At 34.2% G+C, this 26,612-nt stretch overlaps 1 protein-coding gene across 1 annotated transcript; it reads right to left on the bottom strand.

The window, feature by feature from the left end:
• Positions 1 to 1,323: 1,323 nt before the first annotated feature.
• Positions 1,324 to 26,504, bottom strand: LOC123718417 (neuralized-like protein 4). The gene is made up of 31 exons (XM_045674865.1): positions 26,188 to 26,504; positions 23,594 to 23,695; positions 23,398 to 23,511; positions 22,985 to 23,146; positions 22,645 to 22,771; positions 22,269 to 22,335; positions 21,987 to 22,119; positions 21,466 to 21,621; positions 20,366 to 20,506; positions 19,228 to 19,339; positions 18,912 to 19,014; positions 17,047 to 17,223; positions 16,872 to 16,962; positions 16,019 to 16,136; positions 15,829 to 15,937; positions 15,359 to 15,552; positions 14,916 to 15,089; positions 14,012 to 14,136; positions 13,595 to 13,707; positions 13,391 to 13,523; positions 12,117 to 12,258; positions 11,506 to 11,684; positions 10,932 to 11,019; positions 9,203 to 9,394; positions 8,975 to 9,057; positions 6,726 to 6,881; positions 6,364 to 6,549; positions 5,472 to 6,243; positions 5,234 to 5,393; positions 3,788 to 3,847; positions 1,324 to 3,676 (listed from the first exon to the last, which is right to left on the bottom strand). The coding sequence occupies exons 1-31, from the start codon at positions 26,338 to 26,340 to the stop codon at positions 3,577 to 3,579; spliced, it is 4,722 nt and encodes a 1,573-aa protein (XP_045530821.1). The 5' UTR covers positions 26,341 to 26,504; the 3' UTR covers positions 1,324 to 3,576.
• Between the last annotated feature and the right edge of the window lie 108 nt (positions 26,505 to 26,612).

Here is a 26,612-nt window from a genome sequence, read left to right as displayed (position 1 = left end):
TTAGTTGGCTTCAAGATGCGGAAGCATCTCTTATTTGTATTCCTATCAATACATTGCCTTCTCCGAGAACCTCGACTATTAGAGTAGTAGCTACACAGAACATTATATACATACACTTAGCATAATTATATACTTTCTTATTATATATAGCTATGGAGCAGAATACAACACAATATTATGAGCTTAAATAGAGAGGGCCTCGTAATAGGTTTTAATTTGTGTTTACCAAAGGATACAACCCAGCATTGCTGAGAAATATTATTTTATAGTTATAATTGGAAACTTTTATCCTTATTTCACTCAGTCATTGCGGACATCTACCGATCTTTTGGGGAAAAAGGTTTCTCAGACACATTTATTCGCGTTGACTGAATATTAAATAACCTTAACAATGCAGATAATGGTAAGCCTTTTTTACTTAGCGTTTTCCTTTAGCCACTCTGTAGAAATATTCACATAACACGTTTAGTCAAATTACGTCTATAGAGATATAGTAAAGTTCAGTAACCTCAGCAGCTGTTTAATTCGGGTTGGATCGATTAATTTTGCCTAAAATGTAAATAGATTCATGTTTTCGTAGAAACGTAAGCACATTAATAACATTTTTTCATCAATTTCTTTATTATTATTTTTTGCAATTCAATAACAACTCTTGAGGTCGAATTTTCATTTAACGTGTTTGCCAATGGCTTTCTATGTGTGAAATGTTTGCATAAAAGTACACACAAAGATGTTACGCACAAGTAAATTAAATTCGCCTTTAGAAAAATGGTTTATGAGGCAAGTTTATATTGCTATACAATTTATGCCAGGCGTAATATTAGTTTATATTATAAGCTAAAAAATATCTAGACTGAATGAAATATTATTATAAATAAATACCCAAGCCTCAAGACCAATAAGATGCCGAGTATTAAATGAAAACCGAATATTTTACTTTAAATATCGCTGCTGCGTATCAGTAGCCCTAAGAAATGCCCAATGACGCAGAATTGTCTGCAATCATAGTCCAGTTTCACTAGCTCCAATTTAGATTAGTGCAGACGTGAAACATTTCTGTTCTACTCTGAAAACCGTGGCACGACTGTTCTAAAAATTAATTTGACACGACTATTTTATTGACGCCACTCGGTCCAATGTATTGTTTAAATCACTGAACCAAATTTGGACTATTTTTATGATGGGATCAGAATCGCCACCAAGTAGTCCTATACATCCTTAATACTTACTTTACTTTGGATTAATTATAGTAACTAAAGATTTATTTTCTTTTTATACAAATGTATGAGGAGATAAAAAAAACAGCAAATACGATTCAAACAATATATATTTTTGTAGTTGCTGCCGGTTCGGAATGTAGCGTCTGCTGAGAAGAACCGACAAGAAACTCAACAGTTACTCCTCTTAATTGTTAAAATATTAAGAATAGCATACATATAAACTTGCAAAATATAAATATCACAGCATCTTTCTTATTCAAAAGAAAAGCTATATTGACACAATAATACAAATACGGAAGACTCAGCCGAAAAAATGCAAAAGCTGAGAAATACTCTCTCTAGTCAACGGCGTTATATTATACGAGAAGAACAATGATTTATTTATTTATATATACTCATAAATTAAGAACACAATCTTTTAAATAATTTAATTTCAGTCGTACTTAAAACATTACAATAAATTATGAAAGATCTACATTGCTTTAATTGTTTTTAACACTAATTAATTTGTTCCTTGACGGAAAATAATGAAACCTGTACAATTATACTTCCTAAAATAAATGAACATTGCTTTATTGCAGCCGTAGAGTCACTCATTAAGGGTTAACTGACATAAGCCATTTAGTATAGGTCTTTTACAGCTTAGTGCTTCTTATAATCAGTCGTTGACTTAAAGACTACTACCATTATAAATAACTTAATGGACGACTCTAAGACTGACATTTATAAAGTGCATTAAGACTCGGGTTACAACCATGTTAGCTCAGAGGACTATGAGCACGAATTCTTAAATTTGGTCGGTGTTAGCAAAGTCTAAGTACACTTGGTAATTTTCCCTTTAGTGCGGCTGCTTGGACAAGATTCGTTTAATACTTTAGACTGAGATCGAACGGAATACTGCAGAGGGTAGTACATATCTATAGCAGAATGGCGCATTTACATTAAAATCTGCATCACGAGCGAAAACACGCCAACGGCGTAGTGCAATTGAGTGATTTGCCAAGCGAAATAGATTTCAGTAATGCAAAATATAAGACGAAGCAGACATACATTATAATTGAACTGGCTTCAATTGCCAAGAAATAAATGCATAACTTCGCTATTTATCTTGCATCAGATTATTTGATATGACATTTGGTCAAAGACCCGACTATTGGCTAATATTTTCAACAGATATAGATATTTCTTTAAAACACCTATTGCTTACATTTTTCTATGAACATTAAGATTTTTTAAAATGATGATTCTCCGTTTCGCGAAAGTGCTAAAGGATAAATAAAAAGGGATTATTATTATGTGGCATATACGAGTGTGTATGAGTGTTTTAGCTCTAAATTTACCAACAGAACAGCACCCTTAGCACTAATAAAACGAAGACAATAATATACAAGAATATTAATATAAACGTAGACAAGGCTCCGTTGCTGTATTTGGAACTAAAATCGGAAGCACTAACAAACCACACATCGCTATACCAAACTGAGTTGGTGTTGCCAACGACTGATATTCCCTTATAACATTAACGAAAGGAACCATTTGGGGCCACAAAAGATTTTACACGTGATTAGAAGTATGTCTGTACCAAATGTGTACAATTTAGTCACAAAGTGAAACTTTCGTGAAACGGACATTAAATTGTTTAAGTTAATATTAATTACTAAGTATGTACTTTTGATAGATACCTTCGTTACATTATCCTAATATAAAATGAGGCTGGTCCTCATATCAATATGACAAAATATTAGTGCTTTCGATATAATGTGTGTTAAAATGACAGACAAATACAGGGTAAAATCTAGTACATTCAGATTCGAACAATTTAAAGGCGACTTAACTTTGACTCAAAGTTAAAACCTATAAATGTCTTAATATTTATGTCAATTCAAGTAATTTGTTGTATACTTTAATGTAATTGATTGACAAAACATTTAGACATTTTCACTAGCATCGTCTAATCAAAAATCCCATTAACCGCAGGCCTCGGATCTTTACAAAAACGTGTAATAAACATTTAAAAATATACGTAAAATACATTTTTTTAATAAAATAAAATATGTTTTAAGTGGGTTAAGCACTTAACGCTTTTAATAAAGTGTAATCTTTTGGTATTTGAAAAAAAACAAATTTAGCCTCATTTATATGTTAAAATGACAGAGACAAAAACGCTTGTGACAGTTGTGTTGCTAACTATCACTGTCAAAGCACTACGTGCAAAGGTTTGAAAGTTGACACCGAATTGAACATAGATAATTAATTATCGCTAAGTTTGTTTCAATTTAATTCATATACCAAAAGATTCGGTCCATCTTCTGTTTTAACCACGTTGCGAGGCACGAGTTACGGCGGTCATTGTTGGTCATTCGTCTAGGCTCAGTGGATTATCATCGACGAAAACAATGTGAGGCTTCATGTAAATGAGAAAGGCTAGCAGCCTGTCTTTATCGGCTTCGTTGCCCCTGAAAGAGAAGGATACACTGATAAAAAATATCTTTGTTAGTGGTCATTAAATAGTTCAAAGAAATAACTAATAAAAACCCAAAAATTTACGACTTCTCGGTTAAACTTACTCTATATCGATTTCTATGGCTAAAACTGTATAATGTGGCTTCCCTTCTTCATCCATCCATCTAGAAATTAAAATACATATTTATTTTAAATATAATCTAACAATAGATGTCACATTATATCGCACCAAGGGTCTGTTTCACAATGTATGGATAAGTTCCAGATAAGCTATTTATTACATATTGGTAGGATAAACATTATTGTTGCATTTCACGACTGTCAGTTAGCGCTATTAGACACACAACGCAAAGTTTCTTATTCGGAACTTTTATGTTTCAAATAATTTATGTGTTGCATAGCTATTTGGTACCTTATCCATACTAGGGAATGCAATCCCGATCTCGCGAGATCGAGATCCCGTCGTGTAATTTTTCGGGATCAATCCCGAAGCATAATATGACGAGACGAGACGGGATTGGGCTGCAATGGTCAGCGGTTCTACACACATCCGCTGGGACGCTTCACGCGACATTGAACATTACATAGGGTACATTGTAATGGACATTAGATGCCGGTTAGCAGATATCACCCTTGATACACTTTAGAAGATACTCTTTTTTTAGAAGTTACTTTACATTATGTTCATGTAATTAAAATTGTTAGTTGTTTAGTTAGTAATATTAAAAAAAACTAGAAAAATATACGAATATAGGAACTCATCCTGTATGTGAACGAGAATTCTCGACAAGAACAGGTTTCTAGCATCGGCTATCTATGGCGCGTCAGTGTTTAGATGTGTTTACGACGTTTTACGTGCAATTTCAAATCGTTTATTTTTATAAATTTAAATTAACAGTATATATGTCACTGGCCTTAGTATATATATATATATATATATATATATATATATATATATATGTGTGTGTGTGTTAATGATTTAATTATGTTCGATGTCCTGGTGGATAGAAAAACTGTGCACAGTTTGTGTTTCCACCACATCAACTTCCTTTATATTAAGAACACTTATACAATAAATAAATAAATAATTAAAGGATAAAGGCTTTTGTTTTCTTTCAAATAATATTTTATTTACATATATACACTATCACAAATATGCAGTTTTCATCGTATTCAGTCATGTGAAATATTCTTTTTAAACTATATGAGATCCCGAAATTTTCGGGATCTCGCCGGATTGATATTTCTAATCCCGCGGGATCTCGAATTCACGATCTCGAGTCGGGATTGCATTCCCTAATCTATACATTATAAAACAGACCCTAAGAATGCACAAGATAAGATAAAATTTTATATAATTTAATTTTCATTAATTTAATAAACACCTATCTAATAATCGTATTTGTTAAAAACCTTTGAACGGTTTATTTACAGTTCTAGACTCTATAGGTGGCGCTGCCACACGAAAACAGACATAATAATAAAATAAACGTTATTAATTATGTAGTAGTAGCAAGTAGAGAAGCATATAGAAAATCGTACGAACGTACACATCGCTCGGCGTAGTTAAAAGGGTGGAAGACATCTTGGCCGGTCGCTTAGCAACTGCTCGTTCAACTGCTTGTGCTGCGCCGAGTGTCGAACGGACGATGTGCCAGAAGCCACGTGTCGCCGCACCGATACCGTCGATACGCTCAATGCGAACCCAACCTTTAATGAAATAAATAGTTTAATAGTCGAGGATTAAGTCACGAGTTAGCCGAATGCCTAGACGTGGCCTGAACTCACCAGCGAACAACGGCTCAGCATCCGGTACACAATTGCTGCAGTAGCACTTGACTTGTCCCCAAGAAACCGCTTTCCTTAACTCCGGGTAAGGCAGCACCAAAAAATTCCAATACTTCAGCACCAAATGCAGATGCTCACAGCCTTCGCCCGAGGCTTCCCACTCCGCTTCTAGACTACCTTCGCTCTCTTGATCCAAGCCCAAAATTCTGTTCAAGTAATTTAAATTTTCCACCGACAACGGTTCACCGTCATCCCTTCGAGTAGAGTCATCCATCGACGAAGATTGTTCCTCGGTTAAATCTGGAAGATTCCCCGTCTCCAAGGTGAGCGCGTCCATGATTTCGTTATCCAGATTATCCACGTCGGCTTCAGGGTAGCGGTCGTTATGCTGAATGTTGGTATCGCAGTCGTCCCTCGGTCGTGCGTCAAATTCCTCGGTACTGAAATTGTGAGTGGAGTGACTCTTTTGCACGACCCTGTGCCCCCTGTCCGAGGTTAGTATCAAACTCTGATGCATCACTTTGTTTTGCGCGATTCTGACGTCATTGAATAAGGTGTTTCTGACGTCTGTGCTGGGACCCGCTATCTCGAAATCATCTATCAGATTGTTTTCACTGAATGCCCGGTTTCTGCGTTGCAATCTATTTTCACTTGTATTCTCCAGTTCTTGTTCAAGCTCCGCTAGAGATTCTTCGCGTCTGTTTTCAGCGATTATCGGCAAATCTAGTGACGTTCCACTTATAATAGAATACGGATGCAGCAAAACCGAGACCTACAAAAATAAAATAAAATATCTTAATAAATTCATCGTTTCATTTCCTAAAATGTCTGAAAGTCAGGCTGTTTGAGTACAGTAACGATATAAAGATTTTTCTATCAATAGAAACGTCACCTGACAAACTTTTCCGTATAGATCCACCAAGGGGTACACATGGCTGTTGAGTCTCGAGACAGATCCGACGATGGCTAAAACTCTTCCATCTAACTCCACCACCAGGTCACTGTTGAACCTAAAGTGGAGAGTCAGAACCGACTGCTCATTCACTTCCTCAAGCTCAATAGCCATCGGAGCGCGTAACTAAAAATTACAATAAATTTAATTTAATTAACAAATATTACACAATAAAATGTAAGGGAAACTGCTTTTTATGCCATTGCATTACAAAAGTAATATAAAAATAATAGAGCCGTTTCGGACCACAAATCGACGATTTGAGGATTCCAAATATCTGTCCATCAACAAGTAATACTCACGTAATAAGTGCCATCGTATAAGTGGTCGCTAGTGAGAACCCAGGCAGCAGGGTCGAGCCGGGTCGCAACTGACGGGAGACTGTCCGTAGGCAGCGTCGCCATGGCCCCTATCGCAACACTGCCTTCCCAGTCTTGATCCACCTTGTCGATCCGGAACTGCACAGACCAAAACTATTAAAGATTCCGTACTATCAACCACACAATTGATAAATAGCATGCGGTCAACATAGCACATTCCGTATAATTTGGAAAAAGTGCCAAAAAGTGTTTCACGGTTAAAACAAAAGCAATATTTTATAAAACCAAGAAAATTTGACTATTTATGTAAACTCGCAGTAAAGCTTTTATTTGATAACTATTGTGCGACGTTCACTTTACAGTGAGAGCTTTTCTATCGGAAGCACTTCGCATTGCATGAAACTACAAAAAAATCGCAATATGCTATAATTAAGGTATATAATAGTTTCCTCTGTTAAAATTGTAATCAAAATTATCGATTTAAATCGTTTGATAATGTGAAATTTCTAACAGAAAAACTTTCACTTCATAAACATGAAAATAATTAAATTTATATTTTGATTTGTTACGTTGGAGTCATGGTTTGATCAAAGAATCTGTGAATTATATAAAAATGATCAACTAAACGGACCAGGTACGTGTTAGTTCGTTGGATTTCGTGTCATTTAATGTGTCTCAATAACTTTCTGTCTTGTTCTCTGATCTTTTACAGACAAGGAAGTATGTTAAAGATTTTCTCCCCAGGATTTGACACAACAGGGATATTTCACATTTGAAGTAAAGAGGCGTCTTAATATGATGTTTTTACTCACTGTCGCTTGACGATGATGTCTCGTCCAAGTCGTTTGACACACGTTAAAAAAATTTGCAAAGCCCAACATAGCGCATAGCCAAACACTTTCGCAATTCTCGCAAAGCATAATATATGAACCGTGAAAGTGATGAAATTAATTTGTAATAACATCTAGTCTCTTGGCTCGTGATTCGCAAAGCTACCGAAGCAACCAATGCTACTTCTAAACTAAGTATAGTCAGACATAGTGTAATTTGTTAAAAAATTATTATTGGTGATCTCACTCGATAAAAAATAATCTAAATGTCTTTTTAATTTGTTTTCAATAACACATCATACAATACAAAAGGATGGCTGACTTATACTGATATACTGACAGGGACTTAGGCTTCCTTTTTACCCCTTTTTGTTGGCCTTTGATGATGCCAGCTGTATTTTTATAGAATTCTTGTTCACAGGCTCATATACATAATAGCCTTTTACTTCAGATATTTTCATTATTCATAATAAACATCATAAAATTCGCAAGGGCCTTATAATACAAGTTATAGAATTCGCAATGCTACACCTTAATACTAAACTTTATGTCATTTGCAATGCAATTTCTAAGCACTACGATACGACTTCCAAATAGAGGGGTGAGAATGTAAAACGTAAGCTTCCCAATTCTAACACACAATAACACTATTAAAAAACTTAAGGGCTTATAGATCTATTTTTAGAAGAGAAGAAAAGGCAAGAAACTGTCCACCACTCATAACATCTAACAGAAAAAAAAAGTTGAAAGCCCGCAATTATATCAATAACCGTGGTTACAACACAAACACGTACAAACACGAATTCAAGTCCGACCAATCCAACGTACGTCATTGATCTCACCCAATCTATTTGGTTTCGTAGCGTCTTAGAGCCAAACATTTTCATTAGAAACAACGTAGAATATTTTATCAATACGAAATCTTTACCATTCTATGTTATACTTGAATATATTGTATTTAAACAATTTCTTCTAATTGAAAGTTGAATTCAAGAAAAGTTTAAGAATATATAATAATTTGCTCAGGTGCATTTATTAGTTTCTACAATCATCTATTCTGGGGTTAATTTCACAAGCATTTCTAGTTTTAGCAAAAGAGCTTTAATGGTAAGAACTTTGGCAGAGAGAAAAAATAAGATAAACAAATCTTTATAAAAGAAACATTTCAAACATCAATTAGTAACGCAGATAGTATAGTTAAAAGAAATTAAACAATAAGTAAGTTTTAAAGCATTGGTCATCCCAAAGTTTTTTTGCAAGAAATGAAGACTGACTGACAGTGACACAGTTTTAAACAGCTGTAGTTCAAATACTGTTATAGAAAAAATAATACCTGATTTTTTGTTCTGCCAAAGATCTTTCGGTGTTTTCGCCAGCAATATAATGAAAAATGTATCTTACCCTAAAACTGTGGCCCCTTCGGAGAGGCTGGCTTACGATAGCAATCGCATCGTTGTAGCCCGCCGTACGCACGGCAACTGTATCTACAATTAACATAACAATCATTAACCGAGTACTTATTACATCTATCTGTCTAATGCGAGGTTAACAAATCACATTAATAATTTCTATTTTTATTCATTTTTAAGGTATTTTGAAGGAATTTAATATCCGTGGCTGCAAACTTACCGGAGCTACACAGTTTGATATTCTTTCCGTGAACATAGTGAAAGGTGTACGGTAAAGGTGAGCGACGACGTCTCTCCAATGGCATCACAGTTACCGTAGACAAGGTGCCTTCCGTTTCACTCGTACAACTCTCCATGTTCAGGTCCACTTCCACCTCCGTAGTGGGTTTTATGTACAACGAGTCGTTTGGTACTGAAATTTTAAAATAATAAAGGAATAGCAGTAATTTCAATTAGTGTTTTGTTATAACTTCACGGTACTAAACTTATCAAGGTTAACTAATAATAAGGGAGGGGCAGAGGAGGCCCAGTGATCCTCCATCGTATTCTTTATTATTTATATAATGTATTTTCCATTAGTTTACTTTTGTCTCAAAATACACAACGTCATCAATAGTTGAGACCGAAATTTAAAATCTGTTTTTCTGATGACACCTGCTAGGTATGCAAAAATATGTTTTGTATACAGTAATTGGTAAGTAAAGCAATACCACAACTAAAATACAAAAGACATACCGAAACTATACGTTTGTTCGATCGAAAGTGAGGGAAATCAAAAATCATCCACCACAAATTTACCAAAATTGAAATTTGACATTATCACGCGAGCGATCCTTCTCAATCGTCAAATAATACTAATAACTTAACTTTTTTAACCCATAATAAAACTTACAACGCAACAGTGATCGCAGCGTTAGTTAAAGCTAAGTCAACAAAAAATACCGGTATTGTGCAACTCGAGTACAATATTACAGAGCGATGTAAATTTATGACAGCGCCAAAATTAGTCATAAGTGGAGCAATCAAAACTAATTTATCAGTGGCGCTATAACACTTCGTCTCGTCTGAGTGATTTCGGATATTAGATATTTGTTTATCGAAACGTGTGTATGTTTGACTTGCTCTAATAAAAAAAAATCAGTGGCGGTACGCTACTTTCTTAGGTCTGTAGTGTCTCTGATTTCTATATCTGCTTCATGACTATTTGTCAATGTATAAGGGAAGTAGGTGATCATCTCCAGCCTCCTGTGCCTGACACATGCCGTCTATTTTTGGGTCTAAGGCGGGATTCGCTTCACATGCGCACATAGAAAGAAGCCAGGGACAGAACTCAGCAATTTAATTTATGGAATCCTATCTATAGAATTAGATAATAGACTTTATGCCCCAGTATTTTATGCGTACGCTTGGAGGAGCAAAGTAGGTCAGGTAAACAATGGCAAGTGTTAATGATAAAACAATTTTGAAAAAATAGGCTGTGTTCAGATCCTGACAACTAGATTTATGATTTATAGTTTACCTAGCAGTTGGAATACCAATTTTAATTAACGTTTACCACATAAACAAAGATTGAACCAATAACCTTATTTTTATAAGTAGGTTAATGAAATGGTGAATTTGATCAACGCTGGCATTACAAACAATTGTAATTTTATATGTCACAAACATATAACATAATAGTTATTTTTTACGACTAATATTGCAAATTCAATCACATCGTTAAGTTGAATAATTTTTACTTACATGGAATTTAATCTGAACGTTACAAGTATTTTACTAATTGAGAAAAACATGCGTATCACATGATAAACGCTCAAAGATTATGATGGCCGAGACATAATTTAGAACTGACTGCCAACAAGGATGTTGGATGTTAGATCGTGATGAGATAGTGATCCCAGAAACAAATGCTTGGCTTGCAGCGTATTGCGGTAACACGTATTACTTACTTGTCTGCGGCAAGGCGACAACATTGTCCCGTTTTATTGCTTGAATCTTGTAAACGCATCCATACAGCTCCATCACCACGTACACTTTCTGAAATATTCTTTAAACGTGACTAAGCTATAAAAAATACTCGGATCCTGACGATACTTTATTTTCAACGTGCAATGCAGTGCCATGCATGCTCCCTGCATTCGCAATGACCACTTCCAACGCGACTTAACGTAGAGGAACATCACCACAATAATCAAAAGGATTGATGGACAAAGGTTCCCTGAACATGTCAATCTCGAGGCTCTTCAACTTCTTGACACCACGGGCCAAGGTAGAAGATTGAAGAGGACTAAACGATTTGAATTTGTAAATTAGTGCTTAATTGCTAAGAGACAATTTTTTTACACAATAACGGAGTGATTTCTTATTTTAAATACCCTTTTTAGTAAATTAGGTTAGATTTAAATTAATTATTAGTTAAGTCAGATCTAGATCGTAAATAAGTATTGTCATTGTGCAAAGCCAATTGTGTGCGTTTAGTATTAGTATTTTGTGTTAGCGTGTGTTGAGCATAGAGGAACTTACATCAGGAACCCGTTCAAATGCCGTATCAATACACTCGCAGTTGTAATACACCAAGACACGTCCGTCGGTAGTCTTCTTCAGACCGACACGGTCTCCAGGTCTCAGCCACTCGAATGACGGTGAGACAGTGCACCAGTCTTGCTCCCGGGTACCAGGCTTCGAATATTTCATGTATCTCCCTATATACCGCAAAATTATATAAAAATACAAATAATATACGTAGCGATTCATATTTCGAGTTATATCACGTTTTTAACACTAATAGTAACTAACTCTCATCCCTGAGGTCGTAGGTTCGAACCCCGGCTGTGCCACAATGGACTTTTTGTCTATGTGCGCGCTTAACACTCACACGCACGCTGGATGAAGATATCATGAAGAAACCGGTAAGCCTTGTACCCAAAAAGTCGACGGTATGTGTCCGGCCCAGAAAACTGATAACAGAAATCCGAGACCCAGGCCTTATAAGGTTGTAGCGCACTTTGTTATAAACTGGTAACTAAACAGTATTATTTTGACAGCTGCCATACTGCATTAAATTAATCAATACGCTTGTACATTTAAAAGTACAAATTTATAATTGAAGTAACATTATTTTTCAAATAACTTACCATCAACATAAGCGGTGTAATGTGGCAAGTATATAATAGATGGGGGCAGGCTTCTATTGACATGTGCGTTCAAAATATTTATATCGGTCACACCCATACGAAAACCTCCAGCAAAACTGTCTTGGCATTCCGTGATTTTTATCTACGAAACGATAAATAGGAAGGTAGCAATAATACAAAATCATAATAGTGTTATACAAACATACATCAAGAAGTAATTTTTTTAATGAGTTTATTTTCAACTTTTGATTGGCTCGCAAAACTAAGAAACCAATATACTGTAAAATTTATTGTTACATTATTATATAATTTTGTGGAGCATTCCAGTACTTATACTTATTCCATTCCTTACCTTTGATATTATTTTATGTTCTTATTACAAGACATTGTAAAAATTTATATGAAATTTGCGTGCCTATTTATATATGGCTGATTGTGCGGATATTTGCAATTGATTGATATAACCACTGTACCACTATCTTGGCAAATAAACGATTATTATTATTAACAGTAATAGTAAACTTCACGCTGACTCATTTTTACACAGAACGTGAATATTATCTTTTATTTAGTATTTTCTTTGGTTAACATAGCTCTTACACCTTGAAGGAGAATTTTTTTAATCGGATTACAGCTATCTTTTATTTATTGCTATTGGTGTGATTGCATATATTACTTTGATGGGGCCTTCGATCGGAGTAGGAAATATAAGATTGACCTTTTGCCGCTAATTTCCAATTTAAACCTCTACATACCAAAATTCACTCGACTTAGCATATTTTCTGTTTACACACTGTATATCTACTAAATTACAAAATCAGAAACATATCATACATACGGTGACGCGAAATGATTTCTCGGTTAGAAGTTTTCGAAACTATGTACACTATGAGACGTACTTAAATTCAATTTATATTAAAGCAAACTCATTTAACAATTAATTATAATTCAAAAGCACCCAATTAATCTATATAAGTTTATAAATCCCGGTACCGCTCATTCTAGAGCCTTCGCGAATAAGACATTTGCGCTCTCCACTGAGACGTTTACATCTCGTACAAAGTATTCCGTAGAGATAGGCTTCAGAGATGTTTCACTTTATTCTGACATACAATCCAATCCACGAGACTTATTTTAATTAATATCCTGAAAACTAACTGTACCATCCAGATCGATCCACGTACGAAGGAGCTAAGCTTTGCATCCTACGCTTCCTTTTTATTCGATTATACATAAAAATAGTGTTTTTGATTTAAAAGTAATAAAAATATTACCTCAAACATTTCCCCCACAGCCAAGTGATCGGAGCTGAAAACTAGTGCTCCCGTAGGATCGGGAGTCAACCTCTTAGCGACCGAATACTCGTGAGTTAACCGGACGTTGTCTCCATAGTACTCGGAAAAACTCCTATAGAAATTAAAACGCATTTTGAGTATACATTTGAGAAAATCTTAAATAGAAAAGAAAATGGCACTTACCAATATGGCGGTGGCGGTGTGGCCAATAACCGTGGTAGACCGAAAAACGGATTGTCGGCGAGTGGACAGCCGTTGTAGTTAAAAGTTCTTTCTTCGTTCTGTAGTATTGTCACCTAGATACAAAAGAGGTTAAAATAACATGATTTTTTAAAAATTTATTTCGCTTACTTACAGTAATTATCACAAAACCAATTTACAATTAAAGATACTCTGCCTATATTCATTTTCAATTTAACCTAAGCCAAAATAACAATATTAAAATATCGGCTCCCAAAGCGATCTATTCATCAACAAAATGACAAAAATATGCTGATATTTGTAATTAACTTTAAAACTCTAAACCCTTATTATAATTATAACAATATCTGCCTTAGACGATATTTATTTAGAAAAAAATTATGATACATATTTTGTTACCTGAGTGCATTGTCCATAGAGGTCGACAACAGCGTAGATGTTAAGATGAGGAACAAACCACGCCTTCCCCATATCCATTCCATCTAAGTAATAGTGGAGGCTTCTATCCGCATGCCACATAACACCTAAGACATTCGAATCTACTATAGAATGAACCCAAAGGCAAGACTTTTTATAAATAGTAAATATTTTTATGTTTAGTTTTTGTATGTTCAGTTACGAAAGATTAAAGCCACTCATAGAAGAGAATAAAGCATTGAAAGAAGAAGTCCAGTACTTGGAAAAACAAAGCAAAATTAATAATATACTTTGACAAAAGGGTAAATCCATAACGTACTAGTGAGTGTGTGGCAGAAACAGTTTTAATCAAGGGAATATTCCTGGTGGAGAACTGGCCTACATCAGATATGACGAACTAATAGTTAACGGGCACCGTCTAGCCCATCTGCTGCAAACAACTACTCGACAGTGGATATCATGCGCGTTGCTAGTTTGATAGCAATATAACATTCCATATTGCTGTTCCTTTGTAGACTACTGCAAGGCATTTGATTCACTGGAGCATTCAAACGCAACAGCACAAATACGTAAGGAATTATCCTTTCCTTTATTTTTTTTTCTCTTTCTTCTTATTTCTTATATATTATATTCTTTTATTTTTAGAATTACTCATTCAAAATGGAGGACAGACAATGCCTTTGCCCGTAGGCACACGGAATCGTAGATTAAAAAAAACAATAACTATACTGTATTCTGATATAAGGATATAAATAAATAAATATATTATTAATTATGTATGTCACATATATTTTTAATAATAAAAATTGAATTGTTCACTTAAGAAACTGAAATAATAGCTTTTAGGAAGAAATTACTAGGAAATTTTAAGGTAGAAAAGACTCACCAACTCGACTTCCAACAGTCAATGTATCCAGGTCCAAGGAGTATCCACTTCTCACACACTCTCCATCCTTCATCATTGCCGAGCCGCTCAAAATGTACGTGTCGTAGTTCAGGTCCGTCGCAGTTCCCGCTAGGACGCAATCATCCAGGTCATCTGGACGAATTGCTGTCACACCTGTAAGATGACGTCACATCGCTTATGTGGTAAATTATTAAGAAAAAGCTCACTCAGTGTCGTATATAATAAATGGTTTAAGAGGCCCATGCCCATAAATAAATATTTTCTAAAACAGATCCAGAAGTATTTCGTAAACGTAAACTAACCCTCCAGTTCTAAAAAACTAAATCAGAGTAATTGTTTTAACTAAAGCAATCTTTCGTCTCTTTCTGTCAAATTATATTTACACAGTGGTGAAAAGAGACAGATCCCTTGTCCCTACTTACCAATCTCCAAGCTCCCAATCCAGCAGTCAACCATAGAATCTATCCTTAGTTCGAACATATCGCACTCTCGCAAAGGCCTAGAACTAAAGAGCACTGCATCGTTGAACTCCGAGTAGACCGCCGTACGTGACGCAGTCAATCGCGTACGACTCAAGCGCGCATTACGCCCGTGTACGCGGTGGAAGCACATTTCCCTAGAAATACAATTCATACGATTTCCATAAAAAGGAAAGTATTCAAAAACCTACAGCTTATTGCCATAGTCATCATTATAACGTAGTCCCTGATGAAACGGTTTTTTCAAAAAACTTAGGAATCCATATGAAATCTTCGATAATATCTATAACAAATAACTATTACATATTTCATATATAATAAATATCCAGCCGTTCGAGGGACTGTGCCCTCCAACAATATGAACTTAGGTTTTTAAAATTTATCTCACATAAGTGAAAATTAAAAAAACTTACGGATATACTGTAGTATTTGATTCGAAGGAGTTTGGGGACTCCGGTGAAAACGTTGTTGGCGGTGAATAGGTGTCTACTATCGTCGCTTGCGCCACTCTTCCATATAAGTCTAGAATACGAAATTATATTTAAATAACAATACACGATTGCTCAACGTCCGAACGAATACTTAGTAAAACAATCTACTTACCAATAACACCAAAAACTTGTCCTGGTATATTAAAAGCGGCCGGACCTTGATCGATGCCATTCACAAAGAAATGTAGAATGCCCATGTCCTTTCGCATCACACCCACAGTGTCTCCCTCCTGAAAAGCATTATTTTTATATATACTCATAAACTAAACAAGTTATTGAATATGACCACAAAACATAGTGTTAGCGGTAGTTGATTTAGTTCTTAGGGTAGGAAATTAAACACTTCAATGATGACTTAATTCACTATAATTTACTTCACTGATTTTATAACTTCAAACTTGTACAAAGAAAAGGCCCGTGCGCATGTGTCACAACCTCTTTTATAATCACAACTCCCTCCTCCGACTCGACCATTCCACTTCGGGAAGATGGTCGACTCAATTCGTAACAACCGAACGAGTCAAATGAATAACTATTGCACATGCGCACTTGTAGCAAGATTCTTAAGAATATGTTTCATAAAAATGTTTAGAATTTAATTAGATGAATATTAGAAGCTAACAATAGCTTAAATTTTGAATTTCTATATTCAACATACCAATCGTAATTATTACAAGTCGTAGATTTAATTGCAGAGTTTTTGACAACAGTTATTTTCTACGGCTAGTAGCAATTACGACTCAGCTCTTAAAGTTATGTGTATTTTTCAAATATTTCAGTAATAATTAATATAATACCAATATTATAAAAAGTAATGTTAATACCTGAAAATACTGAACAGTTTAAAAATTATTTCTAAATATACGCTTTATTATTTGCTTAATAGTGTGTACAATAGTTATGTTTTACTGTTTCCCTCCCGAGGAACAGTGAGTCGAATAATAGCTAATAATAAACAAACTCACACATAATCCATTGAGATTTCTAATATATTTCGGTATTATAACGCTTCCATTGCGTATAATGTCTTCGCCGGCCATGACCCAAGTGCCTGATCTGTTGAAAAATAGTAATTTAATGAATGATGAATGAAAATCTTCAAATAGATTGATTTTTTTTTAATTTGAGCAAAGTACTCACTTAGCGTGACTCATTTTGAACGGTGTCTTTATATCATTGGAGGAATACTGCGTGACCCCTATCTCGATACTGCCGGCCCACTTGGGTATGACCAGGTCGAGTCTAACTTGAAACAGCTCATTGGTCTTTAACGTTCGATTCGTCATCACTATACCATTGTTGAAGAATTCGAAAGCGCTGAAAATAATATTTAACTCCATATATTAGCCTCGTGGAATGCGAGCCGTCACGTCGTTAGGAAACCGTGTCATAGACTCGACACCCCTAGTTCATCAATAAATCAATCAGAAATCTGAGGTCAAGTGGTTATGGCGGATGTGTTAAACGTACAAATTAAATTCGCGGGCAAATTGTACAGGGCTTCTTATTATTTTGTATTGCATTTTAAATTGATTGATGAACCGTAAGATTAGCTTTTAGTGTTTAGATTAAGTTTGGTAATTGTATAAGTTTTCAGTGTTATTTGTAATATATTTTTTTGTTCATTTGGTTATGCATATGTCTTTCTTACACGTTACCCGTTACGTATTACTTTTTTAGTCTTAATCCTTAATGCTAACAATTTATGTTAGTCGTTTTTTTGTAATATATTAAGTTTTAATAAATATAAATAAATAAACTTTAAAACTTTATTAAGAACAATATAAGGACTGCATAATCCTTTTATAAATAGATCTCGGTTAAAATTTAAAAAAAAACATGGAGGGTTCCTCTTTCACATAATCACAACAAAATAATCATCCTATGAAAATTCACTTAGATGGCTTAATTCACTCTCAATGCTAGCATGTTGTTGTTAAGTTTTACAACATATCACAGTTATTCTAATATTTCTTCTTTTTACGAATAACGATAATTATGTTAGCGTGCAGCGTGCATGTACAAGGAAATAAGGTTGAAATCAAACCAAATTACATACAGAGACGAAAATACTGCGGAAAAGCAAAAAAAAAGACGCCGAGGAATGTGCCTTTAACAATGGATATGGGCACGGCTCGTAGACCATTTTACAGATGGAAGATGGTCAATTAGAGGGTGTGAACGTATTGGGCCAAAAGTACAGGGGACCAATGGCAAACCAAAAGAGCGATAGGCTGGCGAGATTGAATGCTGGAAATATATTACATATTTCCAGCTGACAGCAAAAGATAAAATAGGATAGATAAAGTTATAGGAGGCGTTCTCCGGGACGGCGCATCGGCGCGGCGGGCGCATCTTAGAATAATAAAATATTATTTTTCTTACAAAAATCCTATTATTATTATGCGACTGCTTTTGTTTATATAAGTTAAGCAACGGTAAATTGCCAAACTCACGAAGGGTTATTGTGATAAGCCAGGACAGGTCGTACATAAATACAATTCAATGCCACCAGTACTAATCCTATTAATAAGCATGTGATTGGCATTTTATGTCGACAAACATTTTTGGTAAACAAATAACTTCTTGTAGCAGAAAAATGTTTTCATCAAAATTTTAAAGTTTCAGAAACAATCGTATGGCAATTGTCCGATTGATACCATCGATTAATCGGTCATCAACAGGCTTATACCCAAAAAAAACGTATATAGGGCACAGTGTATGTGTCGTCGTATTGAGTAATTATCGAACGTGTTTGTTTTGATTTGTTTGTATCGATCTTTCTCCAATCTGAGATTCGGGATTAATTTAATTACACTTTCCGCTTTAATTCATAAAAGTAAGAAAATTTTCAAATAAGTTTCAAAAACATTTCAACATTTTAATTCATACTAATAAACAAATTTCAATGTAATATCTAGCTCTATTTAATTAGTCCTTTTGATATAATTTTAGTTACTACAAAATTGGGAATTAATAATAGTAAACATTAAAATAATACTCACTTAGGCCGATGAGCAGTCTTACCATCGTTAATAATAATAACATACGAATCACGCAGCGAATGAAATAAAAGACTGTCTTCGTCTATTTGAGGCCTGTATCTGCCTGCCAACAAATTTTGTTTTTAATAAACAAACCTAGATAACAAAACATCCTAAAGTATGGGGGCAGAGACCGTTCGTACATTGCAACTTGTCTCGTCATGTCACGGATGTTCCGAAAAAAATACTATTGTTAATATTATTCAAGGCTAATTATATTTATACACGAATATTATTTATCAAATCAGTGTTTGGTTAGTGTCAAGTAAACACTTACTGGTGTTCGCAGGTACAGGCGACGGTAGGTTAGGGACGTTGGAGACGTTTGGCTGGTTCATGACATTTGTGTCCATCTCACAAAGATCCTCACACGCATCAACTATCGATACCTAGACGAAAATAACGTAATTGCTAATAATAATTTTTGCATGTTATAATTGAAAGGAGACCGACAGGTTAGACACCTGTTTAGGTAAATATGAAAAACTTAGAGGTTTAATATGTCAACGTAAAAGCACACATGCAAAGAAATGTATAATGTCAAAAATTTTATGGAAGGTCGAACGCAATACGTGGAATGCGATTGAAGTCTTACTTTACGAGATCAGGCGTGACACAAGGCAGTAATTTGGGACCGTTGGAATTTCTGATAATGCTGAATGACCTACCGAAAGTCGTCAAGAATGCAAAGTGTTTGCTCTTCGCTGATGATCTCAAAATATACATGCCCATAGAAAGTACACATTAATTGGAGTAGGAAAAATAGATTATAGTTTAATTTGACGATATTCAAAGGCTTATCTTTCTCTAGAGCACGATTGCTCACTCGATACAATAATACCATACGTTGGCTAGAATCTCAGAGGTCAAAGATCTGGGAGTACATTATAAGACATGGAAAAAGGCATACAGTAACCTGGGGTTCATATTCCGAATAGCTTGTAGCTTCACGAATATCAGTGCAATCAATATTGTATACAATATTATATATGTTGTTCTGGGTATGGTGGGTTATGGTCAGCTAGGCCTCAGAAGAGAGCTTTGTCAGTGTATTTGTTTAAGACACTAACGGGTCGGGATTCATAATCTGGATATAATGGAGAGACTGGGTCTATGGGTACCAAGCAAAACCCTGAGGCGGAAATCTCAACTTATGGATACACTCCAACTTGGTTAGCGAAACGCCACTCACGCGAGCAATACATATAATAAATAGAATTTGTATCGAGTTTGTTTGTACGCTGCCTGAGTTCACAAGAGTTGCTTGCTATATTATTAGATATAATATCTAGGTATATATTTTTTTATGCTTTTTAATTGTAGTATTAACGGTGTAGGTATTATTGTGTAGTTCTATCGCATTAGTACTAACTGTTAAGATATAATAATTATGTGGAATAAAACAAAATAAATACCTTGACAGTCATTCCATAGAGGTCGATGACTCCCCAAACTTGTTGGTCCACCTTGTCTGCCGCAACTCCCTGATCGATGCTGTTTATGAAGTAATGCAATTTACCAGCAGAATTGCGCATCATACCAATAGTGTCTCCTTCCTGGACAAATAATACCTGATTTAATAATACTTTTGTGCTTTCCTTTGCACGTTTAAATTGGAAATTGGGAAGAGTTAGGAGAACGAAACAAACAAAACAAAAGACTTTAAAAGAACGGAGGTTCTAAATATTTTCAAAAAAAAAATTATCTGCCGCTGGCATACCAAATGTGTGCTTATTTTTTCAATTTTCTTTCGCATGTTGTCTCAAGTCTTACCGTGTTGCTCGAGCGATATATGGGCCAGCTCAATGTCACACCGTCCATGTGACCGCCCCATGGATGGCGTGCAGTGAGCCGCCCCACATTCGCTTTACTCCCAGTAGCACTTTACGCTCTTTCTTCACAATATATTCAATGATATTTAATCAAAAATCATTTAAATAAAAACACAGTAAGTGAAATGACATAATAACAATACTAAATTGTTAAAAAAGACTAAATTATATAATTCAAATTTTAACCAGTCATTATATAAAAATATTTAATATAATCTAAAAACTTCTACATCATACACATAACATTCATATTCATATTTTTCATTGTTTATTTTTTTTAAACAATCACAAGACAAAAACAAAGTATTAGAATACCCATACCTAAACATTCATTTTGGATTGTATTGCTATTATTTTGGCGAATTCCAAGTAAGAGGACTGAGCTTTAACATACGTACATTATTAATGTTTTATTTACATTTTTGAAAATCTATAGCCACTCGCCCCATGCATGAAAATGTATACATTATATAAAAAAAATTATTATATCTATGCTTCGCAACTCAATAGGTCTCTATGACGCTGGAGTAAATCCCCATAATTAAGAATCGTGGGCTCGCCTACTATGAGCATAATTAATATCAAATAGCATTTAATAGTGGACCGAAATTTTTTATTTAATTTATGTTCAAGTATCACAATTATTTGTTGTGAAGTGAAAAGTTACAATTAAAATAACTCACCCGAAGTTCATCCAAATTAAAATTGCCATATTCGACACAAGTGCCTTGTCCGTTGATCAGAACCTTACAACCAGACATCATGATGGTTCCACAATCCATGTTTGTCATGGTCGACGGAAACCGAATGGTCGATGGGTTGTGGGTTGTAACGCCGACCTGAGTTATTAACATATCTATTGATAAACCTTGGTAGCTAAATAGTGACGGATAACGGATCCGTTTAGCGTTTTAATTAATTAACAGTTTCCAAGATTGCGCTTTGGACAGTTTCGATGGACCTTTTTATTGCTAAAATTACAAATTTAACAAATACATTCGAATATAAAAATTAAAAACATGAATATCTCAACATTAATTCAGCGATTGAATCTTTACTTTGTGTGATATAAATACTTCCCAGTTTATTGGCAAGCATTGAGAGAAAAAGAATTTTTCTTCAGTGACATTACATGACATGTTTTAATCCATTAAGTTCCTTTTATTGTTGCAAAGCAGCTTACAGTAATCAAGTTATAACCGACCTCTATACTGCCGCTCCACTTGTCCACGAGGCGGTCTATTCGAATCTCAAAGAGCTCGTTGTCATAGAGCGGTCTGTGAGTCATTACGACGCCGTTATTATAGTCGTCTAAGGGACGGGAGCGCTCGGCAGACCTACAATTTAATCCCTATATAGAGAAATTACCCTTCTACCAAAATAAAAACCAGTTGTCATTGTTTATCTATCTAGGAGCTACGATAAAAATATGCTAGTACCTCAGTCTCGAAATAAAATAAAATTATAAAAACTTAACTTAACTTACTTGTTATTATTCGACAGTTTGACCAAGATACCACATCTGGGATGAAACCGAAGTCGGTCTCTGGCCACTGTCAAATTAAAACCTGTATTAACACTGAATAAATTTTCATGAGTAATTTCAATATAATTCCTAATCTCCGATACTTGCGGATTTTTTTTTAAATTTATTTGTAATTTTTAAAATAATGTTGATTTTAAAAGATAGGTAATTTTATGAAGTTCCATGTGATATAAAAATATTAATTAATTATTTTCATATACTTACGCATATATATTATAGTTTTGAAGATATTTAGAAATTTCGTTTTATTAGGAAAAAGACTTATTAATCAGTCGTATACGTAATCATCAGAAATGTAATCAGTATGAGACAATACCTAAAGCACATGCGCCCTCCGTAGTCATTGGTACGAAGACATCCGAACACGGCTTATCTTGTAAAGTCTCAGCCATCACTTCCGATTCACTCATTATTGAATCGTCATTGTTGGGATCTTCTTCAATCTGAATTATATATGTTCAAGTAAGAATATTATTATTAGACTAAACAAAACAGCTGAACCTTTGCTATTCAAGTCAAATTTCGTTATCTTTCATACAAATCACTTTAGAATCATTACAATGAATGTCTCGGATGTCGATCCTAACGCGGCGAACCAGCAAGAAGATCGATTATTCGATATGTTAATTCTGCTGCAACAATATTCATACAATTACCTGATCCAAACTATTCTCCATGATAGTTCGCATGCAGTTTGTATGCATTATTGAAACTTGTACGCACTGGCCATACAAATCGATAACTGCAAAGAGTCGTGGGGGCATCTCAGTCGCCGCTATACCCAGACATCTTCCATTTACATAGAACATTAATTCATCCTGAAAACAACTCGTAATAATTAAAATAAACCAATTAATATAGCCTTATTTGCCCTGTAATGAAGTCTATCAATGTATGAATCTTTATTGGTAAAGACTTGTTGAAAATATTAAACGCCTGTAGGAAAACAAAGCTTTTCAAATATTGTATATTAATAAATATAAAAGAATTCATGGATTGAGATGTTGGCAGTCGTTGAGCATTCGAAATAAAAATAACGTTCACCAATTATAAGTAACGGTACACATACCTTACTAGTTCTCATAACACCTAAGCAATCGCCTTCGTGAAGACTATCCAACTTAGGACCATATGAGTGTATCAGTGTAACTCCATCCTTTACCACAGAACTTCCGGACATAATCTTAAGCAAATACATGACCATTAAAATACAATCGTTCTGGTCACTAATTCTACTGCAGCTATAGGATATTAATTATACATACCCAGGCCGTATTGCGAAGCTTAGTTGCCGTGGCAGGCAACTCCATATACTCAGGGTCCAGGGTGGTGACTCCGATTTCAAGGCTCCCATTCCAGATATTTACCTGAACGAAGTCGATTCAATATAATTGCGCGTCATTATTGATTAATGTATTTTTGAATGCATTTGACATGCGCGACGCCGCTTGCATCTATCCAGATAAAGCATCAAAACACATCTTAACACCTAACCAACGAATAAGGCAAAAAGGGAATTACTAACCACAAAAACAAATACACTTTTAAAATAAATTTAAGAGAAGTTTTTTTTATATTAATTATATTAATATCCATATTTTGAAATTGTTTAGAGAATATAAAAAAAGCTATTGTGACTTCTATTCTAACACAAAAAAAATATTTTAAGCATTAGGATCGATTGATAGTAAAATAAGTAATTGTTTGTAAAAAAAAGACTCCTTTAAAAAATTAAGGAGATTTTGTTTCAAATGCAACCAATCAGTATTAAACAAACTACCACATATCTTTTTTGTGTATTTAGTGACTTGTAAGTAAGTCTCTTAAGAAAATATATTTTTTAGTATTCAATATAAAGAAATGCTATTTTAAAAGTATAATAAGGGTCTTTAACAATTAAAGATATGTCTAAGAAAGGCCTTGCGATAAACAAACACACATACATTTGTACACACAGACACAATATTTAGATTATATTACTGGCCCCTAATGGTTTTTTTTTCTTTTAAATCAAAATAAAGCACACAAGTAATTTTTGTTATAACAACACAATTTCAATAAATCCTCACAATACGAAACAGCACTTTTAGAAATGGCTAAATACCAACAATGAAACTGATGAATAATTTAAAGAGCACACACATGTATTGCTTACATGCTTTATAAAGTAAACATGATCAGATTGACTAGATTTTTGAGACAAAGACATGCTGGTTTTTGGCCATAGATTCAATCAGGTATTCCTACCACACACAGTAGCCAAGATGTTAATGTTCACTATAAATTCGATATTGCTACTTGCAAAGATAAAGGATGCTCCTGTATACAAATTGTATAACAGATATGTTTCGATATTTTTTATAAGAACTTTAGACTTTTATCAAATCCTGCTTTGCCTTTTGTGTAAATATTAACATATCTGTATGTGATCTTTTTTGGAACAACTTACTCAAGAACACCTTTTTTTCAGTTTGATCTTGGATTGTCATGTCTTATGTATGTATTGTGTTGTATATTTAAGAAGGCCGTCGGGCCTGCCATCATACTCATGTGTATACATAAGGAAATAAACTATTGTTATGGGATTATATAAGAAAATAAAAAATTTTGTTGCAAAAAGTTAAATAAATAAATTATTTATTTGTCATGAAAGTGGTACATATTATGATGGGTCACAAACAATCAGCCACTTCTAACTAGCATGCAATTCTCAACCATTAATTAAAAGTAAATAAATATTAAATGTTGGTATGTTACTACTTCTCTACACTAACAGCTTCTCCTTGAAAGCATTACAAAGTTGTGATCTTTGGACAGATGATTAAATAATATGATTAGTTGTGAGAAACTGGTCTAGTACAGATTACTAATAGTAATAAAAAAACTTATTTAGATCTACAAATTTATCCCATGAAGGGATACTGTAGCACAGAACTAGAGCAACATAGCCATTATCAGCAAAAATTGCCGGTTATTTTGTGAAAACACAAATTTATAATATAATAACACTGTTGTGCTGGAGCAATAATTATAATAAATATTTTTTAACTTTTTTGATATAAATAGTAACTAGTGCACCCAACAGGCATTTTCCTGTCTTAACTATGAATATTGATTCAAATTGGTATAATTAACAAAAATGCTTTATGATATACAAAATTCTTTGTTTGTTTTTCTGCTGCATATATAAATAGTTTTGTTCATATTCCGACATGGGAACAGGCGACTTATGACATAAATTTTCAAGATTAATGCCACAAACAATTAGCAACTATAATTATTCTATAGGTATGTATTTTGTCAATATAATAACTCCAATTGAACCATTACTTTTAATGATTACTTAATTTGATAATTAAGTATTCTTTTTTTTTTTCATTTCTGCCCTATTTTCTTCTTTCATAAGAACCTTCTGCTGGCAATAAGAAACACAACAAAAAAGGAATTAGCGAAATCGGTCCAACCATTCACGCGTGATGCCAAGACCAAGGGAAATAGGGGTTTGTTTTTATAGAAATAAAAATCATCAAAACTGATTTTTTTGTGGCAGTTCCCAGATAACTATGGCAGCTATGCCCACATAGAAATATATAATTTTCAGATTTGATCATATTCTCATATAAACAATCTTAATCCTTTTTTTTTAAATTTAAAATAATACGTAGGTGCAAAGACAATACATTTTCAAATGGTTATTGATTGTTAATATTAAAGATGATTTAACTAGCAAAAGGGTAAAATTTAAAAATTTCTAAGGTTAAAGATTAACAAAATCTAATAGGAAGCCACCATTGACCCGGGAACGCAAGCGTCCCTTTTATGCAACTATTAATTGCCTCTAAGACCAATAAAAACTCACCTTTCTATCTATGCAAACTTCAAATATAACATCATCAGTGAGTGGATCTGCACTAAGAATTAACCCGTGATTAAATTCAACAAAATTTCTTACGGCAGTTGTATTGTCGTGTAAAAGACTAACTCTATCCCCACAACGTCTATGAAACCTCATTATTAACAAATTAGAAAACACATATATTATTTACTGAACATAACAAGGTCTTCATAACTGTCTTCGGACATTTTATTCATTTTATAGCACGAAAATTTGAAACACGATATATTTTCTCGTCCATTGCGACTACACAACACAGACCACAAATTTGTATGGAAGAAGGTAATTGAACGGAAGATCATAGACTAGGTAGGCAATCGAACCCAGTCAGCAAAAAATCAATACGGTTTATGCTTAAAAGCCAACAGGGCCACAGAGTACAGTAATAA

Source organism: Pieris brassicae, chromosome Z, assembly GCF_905147105.1.
Source record: "Pieris brassicae chromosome Z, ilPieBrab1.1, whole genome shotgun sequence".
Lineage (NCBI taxonomy): Eukaryota > Metazoa > Arthropoda > Insecta > Lepidoptera > Pieridae > Pieris > Pieris brassicae.
The sequence above is the reverse complement of the archived record's forward strand: the minus strand, read 5'-3'. Positions and strand labels throughout refer to the sequence as shown.